The 16,459-nt window shown below is 44.2% G+C and overlaps 2 protein-coding genes across 5 annotated transcripts in view; both read left to right on the forward strand.

The window, feature by feature from the left end:
* The window catches only part of SPPL2B (signal peptide peptidase like 2B), a 45,764-nt gene extending 39,711 nt beyond the window's left edge, over window positions 1-6,053 (forward strand). Inside the window, exons 14-15 of one of the 4 annotated variants that reach the window (XM_027853095.1) lie at window positions 553-780; window positions 2,838-2,927. In XM_027853095.1, coding sequence (XP_027708896.1) covers window positions 553-734 — 182 coding nt within the window. In that variant the 3' untranslated portion in view covers window positions 735-780; window positions 2,838-2,927. Of the gene's footprint in view, window positions 1-552; window positions 781-2,750 lie in introns of all 4 variants that reach the window. The other 3 variants (XM_027853096.1, XM_027853093.1, XM_027853094.1) reach the window with 3 other exon arrangements.
* A 3,023-nt stretch (window positions 6,054-9,076) lies between these two features.
* The window catches only part of TMPRSS9 (transmembrane serine protease 9), a 101,076-nt gene continuing 93,693 nt past the window's right edge, over window positions 9,077-16,459 (forward strand). The window contains exon 1 of the mRNA XM_027853290.1: window positions 9,077-9,127. The gene's annotated coding sequence lies outside the window, so the exon portion shown is untranslated. The remainder of the gene's footprint in view (window positions 9,128-16,459) is intronic.

The following is a 16,459-nucleotide window of genomic DNA, read 5'->3' on the forward strand; positions in this document are numbered from 1 at the left end:
GCTTTCCTGCCTCCGTGTTCTTGTCCATGCTGTTCCCTGAATCCTGGAATGTTCTTCCTCTCCCACTTTCCACTTTGCCTGTTAATTCTCCACCCATTTTTTAAAAATCTAACTTATGTGATTCCTTGTTGTCCACAAAACTTTATCCCTCTCATCCCTTTGGTCAGTAATACTTTCATCTTGGGACCTCATACAGCACTTTGTTTTTTATCTTAATGTTCTTAATGTGTCATTTTATGTCATAGGGTCTATATTTATGTTATCCCTCTACTAGACTATAGATTCTATGAGGGAAGGGACCCTGTCTTATCTAAGCTTTGTGTCTGCCCTGATGTCTAATTCAGTATTCTGCACACAGTACGTCCTTAATAAAATTTACTGAATTAATTAATTAATACAGGTATTAATATGTACAGGTATCCTCATCTGTAAAATGAAGAGATTGGACAATATGTTCTCTGTCTTTTAGCTCTAAACTCATGTTTTAAACAAAATGCCAAATGATCCAGTACATTGAAATAACTTGGTTCTTCTCTTCTTTGTCTGATTTAGCCTATGGCATTGGCCTTCTGATCACCTTTGTGGCTTTGGCATGGATGCAGAGGGGCCAGCCAGCTCTCCTCTACCTAGTGCCCTGTACAGTGATCACAAGCTTTGTGATAGCTTTATGGCGCAAGGAGCTGAGAATGTTCTGGACAGGCAGCGGCTTTGCGGTGAATACCAGTTTGATATGACTGTCTTCAAGAAATACTAATATTAGAAATCCTAACTAAAGTTAAAGTTGAGTAAAATATTGTAGTTTTATCATCACAATCATCCAGCAGATGTTTTGCCATAATACTTGTTTTCTGATTATGGAAAGGTGATTTAGTTTTAGGAGTTCTATTTGTGGCCCTAGAATGCTTTAAAACTTTGGTGTGACCAGTGTAGAGATACATAGTGGACTTGTGAAGTAGCGTGTTAACTTTTGCTTGATGCTCATGTTCGCTGTCTTACAAGTTCTGTTAGTCCTAAAGTATAATCGTGCCCCACTTAACTGGAGGTCAGACTTCTGGCAACCTCAGTCATCTGGAACCCAGCTGCAGATGTGGATGTAAGCCCAAATAGGCCTTTCTGCAGCAGGCATAATAGTTGTCACAAAGCCCAGATAGTAGAGCCAACCACTGTTAGAGCAGGGTGGTGAGTGAAATACAGGGCATCATATTAGAAGAAGCGGTATCCCCTGATAGCATGGTGAGCAGCAGCTCTGTCCCTGGAAGGAGGAGACTGAAGACCTTGACACAGCAGTAGCCTCCAGAGGTCTTTCAGCTCTGGGGGAAACTTCCCTGAACGATACAGTGATTGGAATTCATTATGGTTACCGGGAGGCAACAAGAAAGCAGTGAGTTATGTTTAGTCTTCATTTCTTAAAAAAATGGGGAAATGTGAAATACATTTTAGAAAAGTTTTCATCAAAAATCTCTAAATAAGAATATCTCAGCACTTTATTTAGATGCCCAGTTGTTGGGGATATCAAAAGAGCTGGATTAGATGACCCTCTAAGGTTCCTTCCAATTCTAAGAGTCCGAACTTCACTGAGTCTGGAGAATTCACTTATATTTAATATTTCGTCCTTCCCCAACCATGTTAGATATCGGAGCCATTGCTCTGTTGTGGTTTGAGGCTAACAAGATCCCCTTTTTCATTCTGTCCATTAAAAGCATTGTGGGAAGTGTGGGCCTAGATTTTGATTTGGAACTTGTTCTGTCATGTCCTCCTCATTTCTGAGTTGTGCCCAACCACATGTCACTTTTGTTTTCCAGGTTTTTTTGGGGAAGATAATTTGAATTTCAAAACTGAATTAAAAGGGCCTCCTCAAAGCCTTCCCCTCTGATAGAAGTTTCTGATTGGTGTGCTTCTCATCCAGCTATTGATCTGACATTAAAAGAATGATTTGTTTGAGTTAAGGCTGAGTATAGGAGAAGGGAGCGTGACAATTTATGAGCAGGTGAGGCAAGTTAAACTTTCAGAAAGGGGAAAGAAGGAATCCTGGACCCCTTTGACAAAAGGAAGTACTCTTTATGTGCTGTTTACAGCACAGCCTCTTAAGCTAAAGGGGCCCAGATGTAAGGAGTCTGCAGCTCTTTTAGAGTGGCATTTTGGACAGCTGTTTCCTTTCTCAGGCTGAGCATCATGAAGGATTTGGACATTTAACATTCCATTTTGATTTAAGAAGTCTTGCTGTATGTTTTTAACAATTGGAGCTGTCCAGAAGCAGGGGAGATAACAAATCTTCCATTGGTAGAGTTCTGTGAGCAGAGGCTGCATCATCCACCGCCTTCCGGGGTGCTGTCGGGGCCTTCTGTTCAGCTTCAGGTTGGACTTGGGTCCATTTGGTTCTGAGGTTGTGTGATTTATGGGCTGTTGAGTGCATCTTAAAAGGAGCCACAGTTCTTGTGGATTCAAGTAGCTATAATTATAAGCGATTTTCAGTGGCTCAGATTTATTTTAATCTGGAATCAGCTGCATATGTTATTTCTTTTCCAGACCATTTGAGAGAAGAGTTTGAGCTTCAGGGCTTATTGTTATTTTGCTCTGAGAAAGTTCGACTTGCCTTACCTTCTTTACTGCTGTTTCTGTTTCTGTCAGGTGCCTGTCCCCCAGCAGCCATCAGTGTTTCCTGAGGTGTAGAGTCTCCTCTAGCCTAGCCTTTTTTCAGGGGTCTCATTGAATATATTTACATTGCCTTACCTATGGCTTTTCTTTTGTAGAAGGACCTGCCTCAGCCTTCCTGGGTGATGGCTTCATCTGAATGTCCCCAACCCCTAAAAGATTCAAATGCTTCCCCTTCTCAACAGGAGCCAAACAAAGAATTGATCAACCCCACCCTCCAAGCTGACCAGCTCTCTGATACACCCACATCCTTGGAGAAAACAGCAAGTGCCAGTGAACCTCTGAGCTCTGCCCCTCCTGTTTCAGAACCAGCCGATCAAGATAAGGACCAGCCTCATCAAGAGATTGGAGAGGCCCATCAGACTAGATGAGGAGAATGGAGATAGGAATTGTGGCACCTGCTACATGGCCCCCAGTGCCCATGGACTGGTTCTAACTTTCACTAAAGAGCCCCACAGCATCATTCCTCCTACAATTGCTGATATTTGTTAGGTCCCCCTTCCCCTCTTTCTGAAATATGGTGCTCTCATTCCCTTCTGATGCCCATTTCAGGGAGAACTTGAATAGGTTTCTCTTCCTCCACTCCTGCCTTCCTTCTCATGCCCGCCTTGTATTAAGGGGTTTTATTTATGCATTGCCCTGTGCTTGCGTAACTGCTGTGTTTCTCTAGCCTGACTGAGGTAAATCTTGACAGGGAAGCATCGGACAGTTTAGCTAACATGAAAAGCTGGGAGAAGTCATTGTTAGCACTTTCTCTTAGCCAGCAGTTAACATTTGATTTTTCTCTTTATGATATCTTAATTACAAATGAATGATTTAGTGTAATCAGATGTTTAAGAAGCAAGAAATGGTCCATCATTTCACCTCCTTTTGAAAGGATAAGCATTTCTATCCTGGTGCAGGAAGTACGTCATGATTCTCTAGGGTCCCGTTCCACCCCCACCCTCTCTTTCCCTGTTTAAAAGATGGTCTGGTCAAAGACTTCATAAAGTAGAACGCTGTTCTAGGTAAACATTCACTGAGTAGACTACCTCTTGTCCATCATAGTAAGTATGTTAAATTCTTTGTTACTCAGAAGATATTAAAACAAGATCACCACATGCTAGTGTCCAGGTAATTAGGAAAAGGACTATGATTATATATAAATGAAGGAGAGAGTGGTACAGGAATTTGGAGGAGCTGGTTGAAACAGGAAGTCTGTGTGACTTGTGTTAAAGAAGAAGGTATTGCTGTGTTTAATCGATTGTGTCTTATGAACTTGGCTAGAAGAGTAAGTGGGAGAACATGTTCAGAAACCTGGATCTTTAGTCCTAACTCTTAAATATGCCTAGTCTGTTTTCCTGAAAATGATTGGCTACCCCCACCCCACCCCCTGCTGTTGAGATCCAGGTTCTTGCAGGCAATGTTCCCTGTTTCTCTAAGTCACTTAAGAGGCTAATTCATTAGAATTAAAGCAGTACTGCCTCTGGAGATTTGGCATCTCTTTGGGACTGTGTTTCAGAACTTAAAAGTTGAAGAGAAGCTATAATCTCACTTTATATAAAATAAAATACGGCTTTTGGCTTTCTAGTACATTGGTTAGGCTGAGTTCTGGGGGTTAGCATGAAGTCCCCTAACTCATTAAACTTCAATTCCAGTAACCTTTTTTCTACCATTGGAAAGTTACTGAGGTTGTAGGCCTGTGGTTCTGTCTCCCCTTTGTCCTTGAAAGGGGATTTGGGTGAGGACATTGCTCTTTGCTGTCATTTCCTTTATTTGTGGCAACTGGCTACAGCTGTTGCTGAGCAGACCAGTGTGGTGGGTAAATGTCTTCAGCCTCTTTAGCAGATGAGGCATCTCAGTATTTGTTTACTTTTTTTAGGCATAAGATCCATTTTGTTTTGAACAGAGAAACCAGGGGCTTTAAATTTTATTTTTAAAACTCAAGTATTCCTGTTTTTAAACACTATACATTCCAGTCCATAAAAGTTACCTAAGTCCTACACCTTGCAGTAGTAAGGAATACATTTAAAATCTAGCTGAGGAATTTTTGCAATATATGGGAATATTCTGGAATGGTATTCTGTGTTCTACCTCACTGATAGGGTTCTCACAACACACACACACACACACACACACACACACACAAGCAAGCAAGCAAGAAAAGTCTAGCGCCAAATGGCATTTGTGGAGAGGCACTGGTGACTGGTTCCGTTACACCATGGCCACTATGGCTGAAGGGCAAGGTTGCCCATCTTACTTCCATACCTATCTTTTCCACCCTCTTTTCCCCTGAAACAAGTGGAGTGTTGTCCCTTTTATATAGTTAGAAGACTCCTGATGTGTAAAGGTGAGTGGTTCCTACCCCTGTCTCCCTAGACCACGGGAAGCCCTGATGATGCCATTCCCTGCCCCCTCCTAAGTCACAGCAAGGTAGCTAAAAGACATATGCTCTAAAACAAAGCCCCAAAGGGCTCTTCAGGAAGATTGGAGCCCTTCAGGTACTCCTTTATTTCTAAAAGGTTTCACATTTTAACCCACCACCTTCCCTGAAGCATCAAAGTGTTCCCTCAGCTGTGCTTGGGCTCAGAAGGTGGAGTTAGAATGTCTTTGTACATCAGGGTTTGGAGTTCTCTCCAGCCCAAATGCCTGATCAGATGAAGTGTCACTTGGGGCTATCTTGGCAACCTTATACTTGACTACTCTTCTAATCTTGTCTTCAGCCTTCTAGGCAGCCTTTTCAAATTTGAGCTTTGAATAACTTTCCAGTTAATGGATAATGAATGACAGGCAGTCAAACACTTATTTTTCATTCAACCAGTCTTAAGACTAGGACTTTTCAACATTATAGTTACTGTTTAGGGCTCTGCCTTTCAGGTATACCTCCTCATTGTCTCATTCTTGGCCAAGCTTCCCAGAATATCAGAGGCTTTGGGTAAAATCATAAACTTCCGAAAAAAATACCAGCATTGAGGATTTATGAACAGCCTTAGTTCTCTGGGGAGGAGGGATGGATTTTCTAGTTCAAGGAAGAAAAAACTGTCTCCAAAGTCCTTCAACCTGTTTGTGCATTTCTCTTGGGTTAAAATGAACTGATAACAACCTGGGAACAGTACCAAATGGACCTTTCCCTCCTTGTGTTCCTGTCCTTTTGTGAGTATGTTGCCATGTGAACATGATGCAAGTGAGCTCCTGTGCCAGGGAGAGACCTGAGTTGGAACCTGCTTCAGCCAATTGGACTATGCCTTAATTTAAGCCATTTTATACTTGTGTATGGTAAATGTGGGTTTGGTTGGGGTTTTTTTTTGTATTAGAAAAATGTCAAGAAATTCAAAGGCAGATGTTCCTAAAGTTTGCGTTTCATATTTTTTTGCCTTGCTTCTGTTAACCTTATCATTAAACATAGTTTTTGATATTTAAAACAGCATTTGAGATTTACTGTGAAGCGTAGGGAAGAAAATTGTCCTCCTCACATGTTGCCAAGTTTGCTGTCAGAATACAGATTCCATCACCCATATGAAGTCCTTTGTGGGGATCCCAGGATTTCAAACTGGACAGGCCCTTCCATGTCTGTCTAGTCCAGCCCCTTCCTCTTACAGATGAAATTGAAGCCCAGAATATTTGTGACTTGCTTGAGATCACAAAGATTAGTAGTTGAGGCAAATCCTTGGACTCCCAAGCCCATGTGTTCTTCTCTGCTCTGTACCATATTGTTAGGAACCAGGTCTTTATATTCTGAATGAAATGATTTTGTGGCTAGCTTTTGAGACGGCCACATCTTTTTGATTAGTGAACCAATTAGCAAACCTGTTAGTTTATTGGTACACCTTTTTGTTAGGAAGAAGGGAGTCCATCGAGCAGGTATTTAGAGTGCTTTCTGGGATATGCCCCAGCTGATGGAGAAAGCAGGGGGAAATGAGACAAAGACTCAGCAGTGACACATCCAAAAGTACCAGTAAGTGACTGAAGAAGCAGAACTAGCTAGCACCCAAGGCTGGGTGCTCTTTCCACTCTCTGCCTCTGCACACTCAGAACGATAAGATCACATGGAACTAAATAATAAAGTCACGTAAATAAATATCGAATTAATAGGGTGGAGTTTGTCTAAATTACTGACATTTGGATTACGTAGAACATTTTCAAAGTAATGTAGTTTTGTTCCAGGTATATGTGAAAACACTAGGCTAAGAAAATAGAGCCTAATAAAGATCCTTAGAGGGTCTACTTTAAAGAATAAGAATTATTTGTAAGCAGTTTATCAGTTGTATATAAATAGCCCTCCTAAAAGCTTTAAAGTCGTTTGAAAATGTTTTCAAATGTTATCTCCTTCATTTTTGTTGTAATATGCACTTCCTTTGAAGAAAATAATTTCAAAGCAAATGTTGCTTCGGTCCTTAATGAAATTCTGAATTAATAGGGCTTTCTGTGTAATCTTTCTGCAAAGTGGCTTGTGAGAATTTCAGAATTTATTTGAAAGTATGGAATAGGAAAAGAATCTGTGAGTGTTGAGATATTTTCACTTTCCCTTCTACACACCCTCTATCAGTGACACTCCCCCTTCAGTGGGAATGGAACAGCCCATGGAGTCCAAGAAGCCGAAGGATTCTGGTGTGCTGCAGAGAACTGCAAGCTTGGGATGTCTCTGAAGATGCATGAAAAGTTCCATTGTTCCTCCTGTTGGAGGAAGATCCAATTACTTTTAAGAAAAACTCATCTAAAGGCGCCTGCAAAGGAAAATGCACCTTCTCTGAATTAAACAGCAGCTACAAGTTGCTAAAATTTGGCACTGACAACATGACATTAAGTTTTTGTTGGGGGGTGGGGTGGAGATGGGGGACAGGACTCAGGAGCATCAGGATTCTATTTGGGGAAAAGGCTGGAAGAAAGTATTTTGCAGGAGAATGACAAACTCTCCTCCCTGCCTTGCCTTTCTCCATACGGTGGATATCACATTATAATATATAAATGGACTATTGTCTTAGATGGGAGCAGAAGTTCAGGTGGAGTGCTTCTAGTCATAAAATGGACCCCTTAGCTCTACCTTGGAAGCTGAACTAAGCTGGGGTGTGATCATGAGGACCTGGAAAGCTTTCCTTGTAGAGGTGATTTCCACTTTGACCCAACTCTGCAAGTTAAGTATATTCTCTATCCCTAGAGATCTAGGGCAAAATGCCTCAAGACCTCTTGGGGGCAAGGAGATCTACTCATTTGCAGGTGTATCTTAGAAACCATCCTAGTGAGTTACGGGAAGGGTTCCATAAAGGTGCCATCCGATGATGCCCCTAGAGTAGAGCACTGGATTTGGATCAGACCAGTGGCATCCTAGCCTCACTCCCTATCCTGGTTGTTTTGACCAAGTAACTTAGAACTTCGTACCTTGGTTTTCTCAGTGAAATGAGCAGGGTTGGGCCAGCTGGCCCTGTGATCCCATGGCCTGGAGGAGGGGACTCGTCACCAGTAAATTGGCGTGGGTGGGTTGGTTGGGTGGGCTGAAGAGGGGCACGGACAGCTCCTGGGACCTCGTGGTATTTAGGCAGCAAACTCCATTGGATGGTCTGGGTCAGACCTATTTGGAAAGAGTGCCTACAAAGCAAAAAAAAAAAAAAAAAAATGCGCCACCCCCGCGACTTTGGTTTATTGAGGGATTTCAATCTGCTGCTGAGAGAGTGGACCACCCCCCCATCCCAGGAAAGTCAGAGGACTTTTCTATGGAGTCGTGGCAGAAAAGAAAAGCAGGCTCTCCGGTTGTCGTTTCTTTTGGGAGCTGGTGAAGCCCAGGTGGAGTGGGGTAACAGCGAGCAAAGCCTTTGTGAGCGGTTTCCTTGCCCCCTGATGCCAGGATCTGTTGTACCCGGCTCTGGGTCACCTCTGCTACCTAGTGAGGCTCACGCTGTCCCCGGGTTTAGAACAGCCCGGGGTTGCACCACGGGCCTCTGGTGAGGCGGCAAACAGTCCCACGGAGAACGGGAACCCTGTCTGGGATTATAGGGGAGGGGAAAGGGCGGGGGGAGGGGAAAGGGCGGGGGAAGGGGATGAAGCACTTGATCCCCAGGGGACCTGGAGGAGGGAAGGGGAAATTTAAGGTGAAGCGGGCAAAGAAATGGTCCTGATTCCGAGGGGATCTTAACACGAGAGGGGGCGAGGAGGAGGAGGGGGTCGGTCCTAATCCCCGAGGGGTTGAGGAAGGTGGGGCCTTAACAGGGGGGCAGTAAGGTCGGGACCCTAATCCTGAGGGGGCGGGGAGGCCGGGGTTCTAACCTCGACGGGGCAGGCAGGGGCGCCCCAGACCCGAGAGACGGGTGGGCAGGGCCGGGGCCGCTCCCCTCGGGCAGTTCCTTCCCGCCCCCTACCCCACAAAAACGGGCGGGCAGCCACCAGAGCCAGCCACTCGTGGCAGCAGCGGCGGGAGAGAGCTGCTGACGGGGCGGCCCGGCTGGGTGAGTGAACCACGACTGCCTGCCCGGCTGGCCTCGGGAGGCACCGGGAGCTGCCCGGGGTGAGTCTCTCTAGGGGCAAGGGAGGGAAGGCGGGGGCAGGCTCAGCCCAGGAGGGGCTCCCAGCGGCAGTAACGGTCCAAGGCGCAGACATCCTTAAAGGGCTGGGCAGGAATCCACCCCGAAAGCCAAGTGAAAGAAAGAGGCAGATGGGGGAGAAGCCGACTTCGGGGGCACCCCTGCTCACTGCAGGCACGCAGCGCCAAGGCACGCTTGGTGCCAAGCGCTGGGGTTACAAAGAAAGGCAAAACAAGCTCCTGTTCCCGAGAAGCTCCCAATTAGACGGAGGAGGCAATATGCACACATCTATGTACGAACAAGCGTAGGTAGGTAGGTAGGTAGCGTGAACTGGAGCCAGTCAACAGAGATGAGGCACTAGCATCAAGGGGGGCGGGAAAGGCTTCCTCAGGAGGCAGGATTTTAGCTGAGACTTGAAGGAAGCCGGGGAAGCCTGGGGCAGAGATGAGCAGGGAGAACATTCCAGGCTTGGGATGTATGGAGTCGGGAGATAAGTCAAGGAGGCCAGTGTAGCTGGATCCCCGAGCACACGGAGAGGAGTAAGGTGTAAAAAGACTAGAAAGGTAGGAAAGGGCCAGGTTGTAAAGGGCTTTAAAAGCCAAAGAGGATATTTTAGATTTGATTCTGGAGGTAACAGGGAACCACTGAGTTTATTGAATGGGTGTGGGAGGGCATGGATACAGACATGAACTTTAAGATCACTTTGATAGCCAAATGGAGGACGAATTGGAGTGGGTTAAGACTGAAGCAGCTAGACCAACCAGCAGGTTATTGCCATAGTCTAGGCTTTGGTGATGAGGGTCTGCACCAGCAGGTGGCCTCCTCGGAGGAGAGAAGGGGGCATATAGGAGAGGAGAAATGCTTGGAAGGTAGAATGCAGAGCACTTAACTACAAATCGGATATAGGAGGGTGAGAAAGAGGGATAAGTCAAGGAAGACACCTAAGTCACAAGACTGGGTGATTGTGCCCTCAGCCGTAATAGGGAAGAAGAGAGGGTAACGCATCTTGTCAGGCGTGACTTAGAAGACAAGCAAGGGACCCTGGCAAATGATTTCCATAGGAGAACTACAGAGGTCCTAGCACTGGAAGGTACCCTGGAGGTCATCCCATCCAAAAGCCCCTCATTTTACAGATGGGGAAACTGAGAAGGAAGGAGTGGGGAATGCCTAGCTCAACTTCCTACACCTAGAAGGTGGCAGACAGCAAGCAGTGGAATCCCGGTCCTCCCACTTCAAATCCATGGAGCTCTTTCCATCACACTTTTCCGACTTCCTCCTTTTAGCTAATCTAAGGAAAAGCTCATGTAAAGAGCTCCGACCTTTTTAGAGAAGGGTTTCACAGGGTTATCAAATTTATGGCTGCTTAGTAAGTCTAAGCGCCTGAGACCGAAGCCCGGACATTTAACTTTCCCGGCTTCTAACTGCCTTGAGCATCTGTGTGAGTATCCGTCACTGTTCCCTGTGCCACACAAACTCATACACTCAGGAATGTATGGGACTTGGAGCCAGGAAAAATCAAGAAGATGTGCTTGAGCTCAGGGCTCAGAAACTTACCGTAAGCTGTGTGACTCCAGGCGAGTCATTCCTTTTTCTGGGCCTCAGTTTCTTCAACTCTGTAATCCTGTGTATTTGAGATGAATTCCACCTTTTCCTTTCAATTATTTGCTCGCTTCTTTTTCCATTCTCCAATTTCTTCCTCCCCCACCCCCCCCACATGGGTACACACAAATAGCCTTCTCCTCCATCAGATCATACACAGGTATCTCCAAGATCCTATTTAGTTTTCAGTCATGTGCTTCCCATGACAAGTCAGACCACGTCCAGGGGACTTAAAATTATGTCACATGAGGACTAGGTGAAGAGAATGGATATATTTGACCTACGGAAGAAAAGACTTGGGTAACAGTTGTGTCTTTATCTGAAAAAGGTTTCATGGAGAAAAGGGGAAGTCAGTCATCTTCTATGTACCTCCAAAAGGCGAAACTCTAGGTATAAGAAGACAAATTTAATATTAGTAATTCACAATTACTGAGCACTTTAAGCAAGGACTTTGAATACCAAACATGGCATTTTGTATTTGATCTTGGAGGCAATAAGGAGCCACCAGAGTTTATTGAATAGGGGGGTTTTGGTCACACCTGCCTTTTTGGAAAATCACTTTGGCAGCTCAGTGGAGGATGGACTGGAGAGTGGGGATAGCAGGGAGTGGGGAGAGACTTGAGGCAGTTGGACCCACCTGTAAGGCTACTGCAGTAGTCCAAGGGAGAGGTGATGAGAGGCAGAATCAGAGAAAAAGGCGAACATTTTTGGAGAGATGTCGCAGAGATGAAATTGACAGGTTTTGGTAACCAATTGGATATAGGGGATGAAAGATAGTGAGGAGTCACACATAACACCTTACACATCTACTGTGTACCAAATACTGTGCTAGGCTCTAGGGTCTAGGCATTCAAAAGCAAAAAGGAAACAGTCCTTACCTCCAAAGAACTTACATTAGGTGGAACAATAGATATGCTCATAAATAAATAAATACAAAATACATATGAAGTAATTTCCAGGGAGAGGACAGTGGGGGTGATGGATGGGGAGAAGCTTCCTTTAGAAGGTGGCATTTCATCTAAACTTTGTTTTTTGTTTGTTTTTGAGGCAATTGAGGTTAAGTGACTTGCCCAGGGAAGTAAGGCAGGGAGTACATTCCAATCAGGAGGGATAGGTAGCTTTTGCTGTGGATACATAGGATGGAATGTTGTGTATGGAAAATAGTAAGATATAGAGCTAAAGCAGAGTGGATGAAGGAGACCAATGTGCAGTAAGCCTGGAAAAGGTGATTGGAACCAGATGGTGAAGGACTTTATGTGCTAAACAGAGGAATCCATATGTTTTCCCTAGAAACAAGAGGGTTCCACTGGAGCTTTTTGAGCAAGGGGATGACCTGGTCAGACTTGTGATTTAGGAATATCCCTTTGGAAATAAGAGCCATTCCCCACTTGGTAAATACTAAACAGATATGAATAGGCATTTTTCAGAGAATGAAATCCAATCTGTCAATTACCATATTAAAATGCTCTAAATCACTAATAAGTAGAGAAAATTAAGACAACTCAGGTACCACCTCACACCCATCAAATTAGCAAAGATAACAAAAAAAACAAAGTGATCAGTGCTGGAGGGGGTGAGGGAAAACAGGTATATTAATGATCTGTGGATTGGTCCAGCCATTCAGGAAAGCAATTTGGAACTACATCCAAAGTTATTAAACCGTGCATCCCCTTTGATCCAATGATACCAATATTAGGTCTTTATGTCAAAGAGATCAAAGAAAAAGAAAACAGATCCATGTGTTTGAAAATATTTATAGTAGCTCTTCTTGTGGAGCCAATGAGCTGGAAACTGAAGGGATATTCGTTAACTGGGAAATGGTTGAACAAGTTATGGTATGTGAATGTTGTGGAATACTGCTGCGCTATAAGAAATGGTGAAGGGGCTAATTTCAGAGGAATCCAGGAAGATTTCTATGAACTGATGCAGAGTGAGGTGAGAGGAAGCAAGAGAACAATTTATACAATTATAGCAGAATTGTAAAGACAAGTGACTCTGAAAGTCTTTGGAACTCTCACCAACTTAATGATAAATCACATTTCCAAAAGACTGATAATGTAAGCAGTTAGTTGATAAACACTTATTAAGTACCTACTATGTTCCAGGCACTGTGCTAAATGGTGGGGATACAAAGAAAGGCAAGAGACAATCCATACCCTCAGGGAGCTCCCAGCTTAATGGAAAACTCCACATACAAACAACTATACACAAATAAGGGATAAACAGGATAAACTGGAAATAATCAGCAAAGGAAAGGCACTAGAATTAAGGAAGATGAGGAAAGGCTTACCAAAGAAGGTGGGATTTAAGCTGGGACATGGTCAGTCCCTATGTCAAAGAGTTCAGTGTTGAGTTTCAAAAGTTCGTTTTTGTTCCCATAATAGCTAATATTTCTTCTTCCTCTTCTTCTTCTTTTTTTTTTTTTTAGGCAATTAGGGTTAAGTGACTTGCCCAGGGTCACACAGGTAGTAAGTGTCAAGCGTTTGGTCTGAAGCCAAATTTGAACTCAGGTCCTCCTGACTTCCAGGCCGGTGCTCTATCCACTGTGCCACCTAGCTGCCCCAATAGCTAATATTTCTATAGCACCTACTGTGCATCCATGGCTTTCTAATTATTATCTCAATGGAGCTCCACAACAACCCTGGGAGGTAGGTGTGATTAGTATCCCCATTTTACAGATAAGAAGACTGAGGCAAACAGAGGTTCAATGACTTGCCCAAGGTCACACATCTAGGTAGCGTCTGAGGTTGGATTTGAGCTGAGGTCATCTTTCTGACTCCAGGCCCCGTGTGCCTGCCCCTTAAGCATCTAATCTGTACTTCTGATCCACACTGGGGCTTCTAACTGCAGATGCTGTGTATCACAGTGTTTACTGTCACATTTTCTTCTACTCACTCCTAAAAATGGGTGCAGATAATCACAGTCATCTTGGAGTCTCAGTTACTACAGAGGTCTCCCATTATGGATTTTTAATGGGTCTCTGTGAAGGGCTAAGGATATCAGCTATCATTGCCATCACCACCATCCAGCAGGCATTTTGTAACAGGCACGTCTTGGATTGTGACATTGAGATTACGTTGAAATACGGAAGACATTCTCTTCTTTAAGGCAGTCCCTCACCCTTGGAATGTGGTGAACCCCCGGGAGGTAAATCCTATTGGTCAGTACCTTGAAGATCTGCCTGGGTACTTCCTCCATTTCCCCAAATCAAAGCCTCTGCACGTACATCTTCAGAGGGAGATAGCTTTCGTGAATCTCTCACCAGGGCTGGACTGGAAGCTTTTCCAGTTTGATGGGACCTGCTAAAGCTTATCAAGTCAGCAAACTTTTGTTAAGCACCTACTATGTGGTGCACTGGGCCTGGGGTCAGGAGGATTCCTCTTCCTGAGTTCAAATCTGGCCTCAATTACTAGCTGTGTGACTCTGGGCAAGTCACTTCACCCTGTTTGCCTCAGTTTCCTCACCTCTAAAATGAGCTGGAGAAGGAAAGGGCAAACCAGTTTGCCCAAATCTTTGCCAAGAAAACCCCAAATGGTGTCATGGAGAGTCGGACAACTGAAAAATGACTCAAGAACAACAAAAAGCACTAGATTTCTATTTTCTTGAAATAGCCTTTGAGAACCTAGGGCTACTTGCGTTCCATAATGAGTCAAGGGCTTTATAGAAGTATAGGGGGAAAAGCATCAAATCAGTCTTTGTAAGTACTTAAGTACTTAAAATGATTATCATTTCTGAATACGTGGCCCCACAAAAACCTTTAGGAACCTGATGGTGAATTCACTTGTCTTGTCCTGCTGACCTCCCTGTTTTCCTTTAAGTCCCAGGTAAAATACTTTCTTCTACAAGAAGTCTTTCCCAATCCCTCTTAATTCTGGTGACATCCTTCCGATAATTATTTCCTCTTTATCCTGTGTTTACTTTGCATCTATTTGTTTGTTGTCTCCCCCATTAGACTGTAAACTCCTTGTGGGCAGGAGCTGTTTTTGGCCTCTTTTTGTATCCCCCACCCTTAGCATTGTGCTTGGCACAAAGTGGGTGCTTAATAAATGTTTATTGACTAACTAAACACACTGTCGTTCAGTTGTGTCTGCCCGTGGACCATAGCATGCCAATACCTGTCCGTGGACTTTTCTTGGCAAAGATACTGGCAAAGATATGGAGTTTGCCATTTCCTTCTCCAGTGGATTAAAGCAAAAAGAGGTTAAGTGACTTGCCCAGGGTTCTTTCTGACTCCAGGCCCAGTGCTCTATCCATTGAGCCACCTAGCTGCCTGTGTAAAGACATATACACAGATAAATAAAATGAGAGCTGTAACTAGGAAGGAGCAAATATCTCCCAGGGTGTTGACATTTAGGGGAAAGGCTTCCCTCTCAGTGTCACCATAGTCCTTATACCTCTCCTCGTGGATCTCTGTTGGCCCAGGCTGCCATATGGTGTAGATCCCATGATCCCCTCTCACAATTCCCACATTCTACCAGCCCTAGAGAGGATGGGGGTTGGACCCCCCCAACACACATATCGCTCTTCTATGCTTCTATGCTCCCCCGACTGCTTTTGTCCTAGGTGAAAAAATTTCTGATTATAGCCCTACGTAGAATTTGTTGTTGTTCAGTCATTTTGCAGTCATGTCCAATTCTTTGTGACCCCATCTGGGATTTTCTTGGCAAAGATACTGGAGTGCTTTGCCATTTCCTTCTAGCTTATTTTACCGATGAGGAAACTGAGGCAAACAGGGTGAAGTGACTTGTCCAGGGTCACAGAGCTAGTAATTGTCTGAGGCCAGATTTGAACTCAGGAAGATGGGTCTTTCTGACTCCAGACCTGGCACTCTATCTACTATACCTCCTAGCTGCCCCTCTAAATAGAATACAAATTTTTAAATGATGCATAAGAATGCATAAGAGGCATACTAAGTATTTTGAGGTTGGCTGAGAGCAACAATCATTTCTGACTGGAGAAATCAGGGACTGATTCTTGGATCATAAGATCATAAATTTAGAGTTGGAAGAAACCTTAGAGGCCTCTTAGTGCAACCCCTCTCATTTGACAGAAAAGGAAACTGAGGCCCAAGAGGTAAAATGACTTGTCCAACAGGGCTAGTAAAGCCTCTGGGTCCGGATTTGAACTCTGATCTTCCCAATTGCTGATCCAGTGCTCTATCCCCTGTGCCTCCTAGCTGCCTTCTATAGAGGATAATGCATTTATACATAGAATTATTATGTGGGCATACAATTTTATGAGTACTTTAAAGCAAATATAAAAGCTCTCATTAGTTTCTTTGGCCTCACCCACAGTGAATATTATTCCTCAGCCCTTCTACTGCTAGACACATCATGGAGCTGAAAGGACACAAGGCTCTAATGGCTACAAATACCATTTCCCCACAAAATCACATTCCCATGAAAATCTAACAATAGGTTATAGAAAAGAGAACTCAGGCTTCTTCCAGTCCCATTAAGCTTGATGACTGATTTATTTCATGGAGTTGAGGCAAGGGGAGAGAGAAGGTTTTCACAACTAGACTATAGCCTGATGGGAGAGGCGAAGGGAAGAAACTGGAGAGGCAGACGTTGCAGCCTGTACAAAAGACAACTGTTTCATTAACAGGCTTTGGCTGTGGTGGAATTGAAAAAGTGGAGACAAGCAGGATAAGTGAGAGAGAAAAAGACAGAAATGGAGAGAGGGAGACACAGAAAGAGGGAGGGAAAGAGGAGAGA

Source organism: Vombatus ursinus, unplaced genomic scaffold (assembly GCF_900497805.2).
Source record: "Vombatus ursinus unplaced genomic scaffold, bare-nosed wombat genome assembly UNPS02009918.1, whole genome shotgun sequence".
In the NCBI taxonomy this organism is placed as follows: Eukaryota; Metazoa; Chordata; class Mammalia; order Diprotodontia; family Vombatidae; genus Vombatus; species Vombatus ursinus.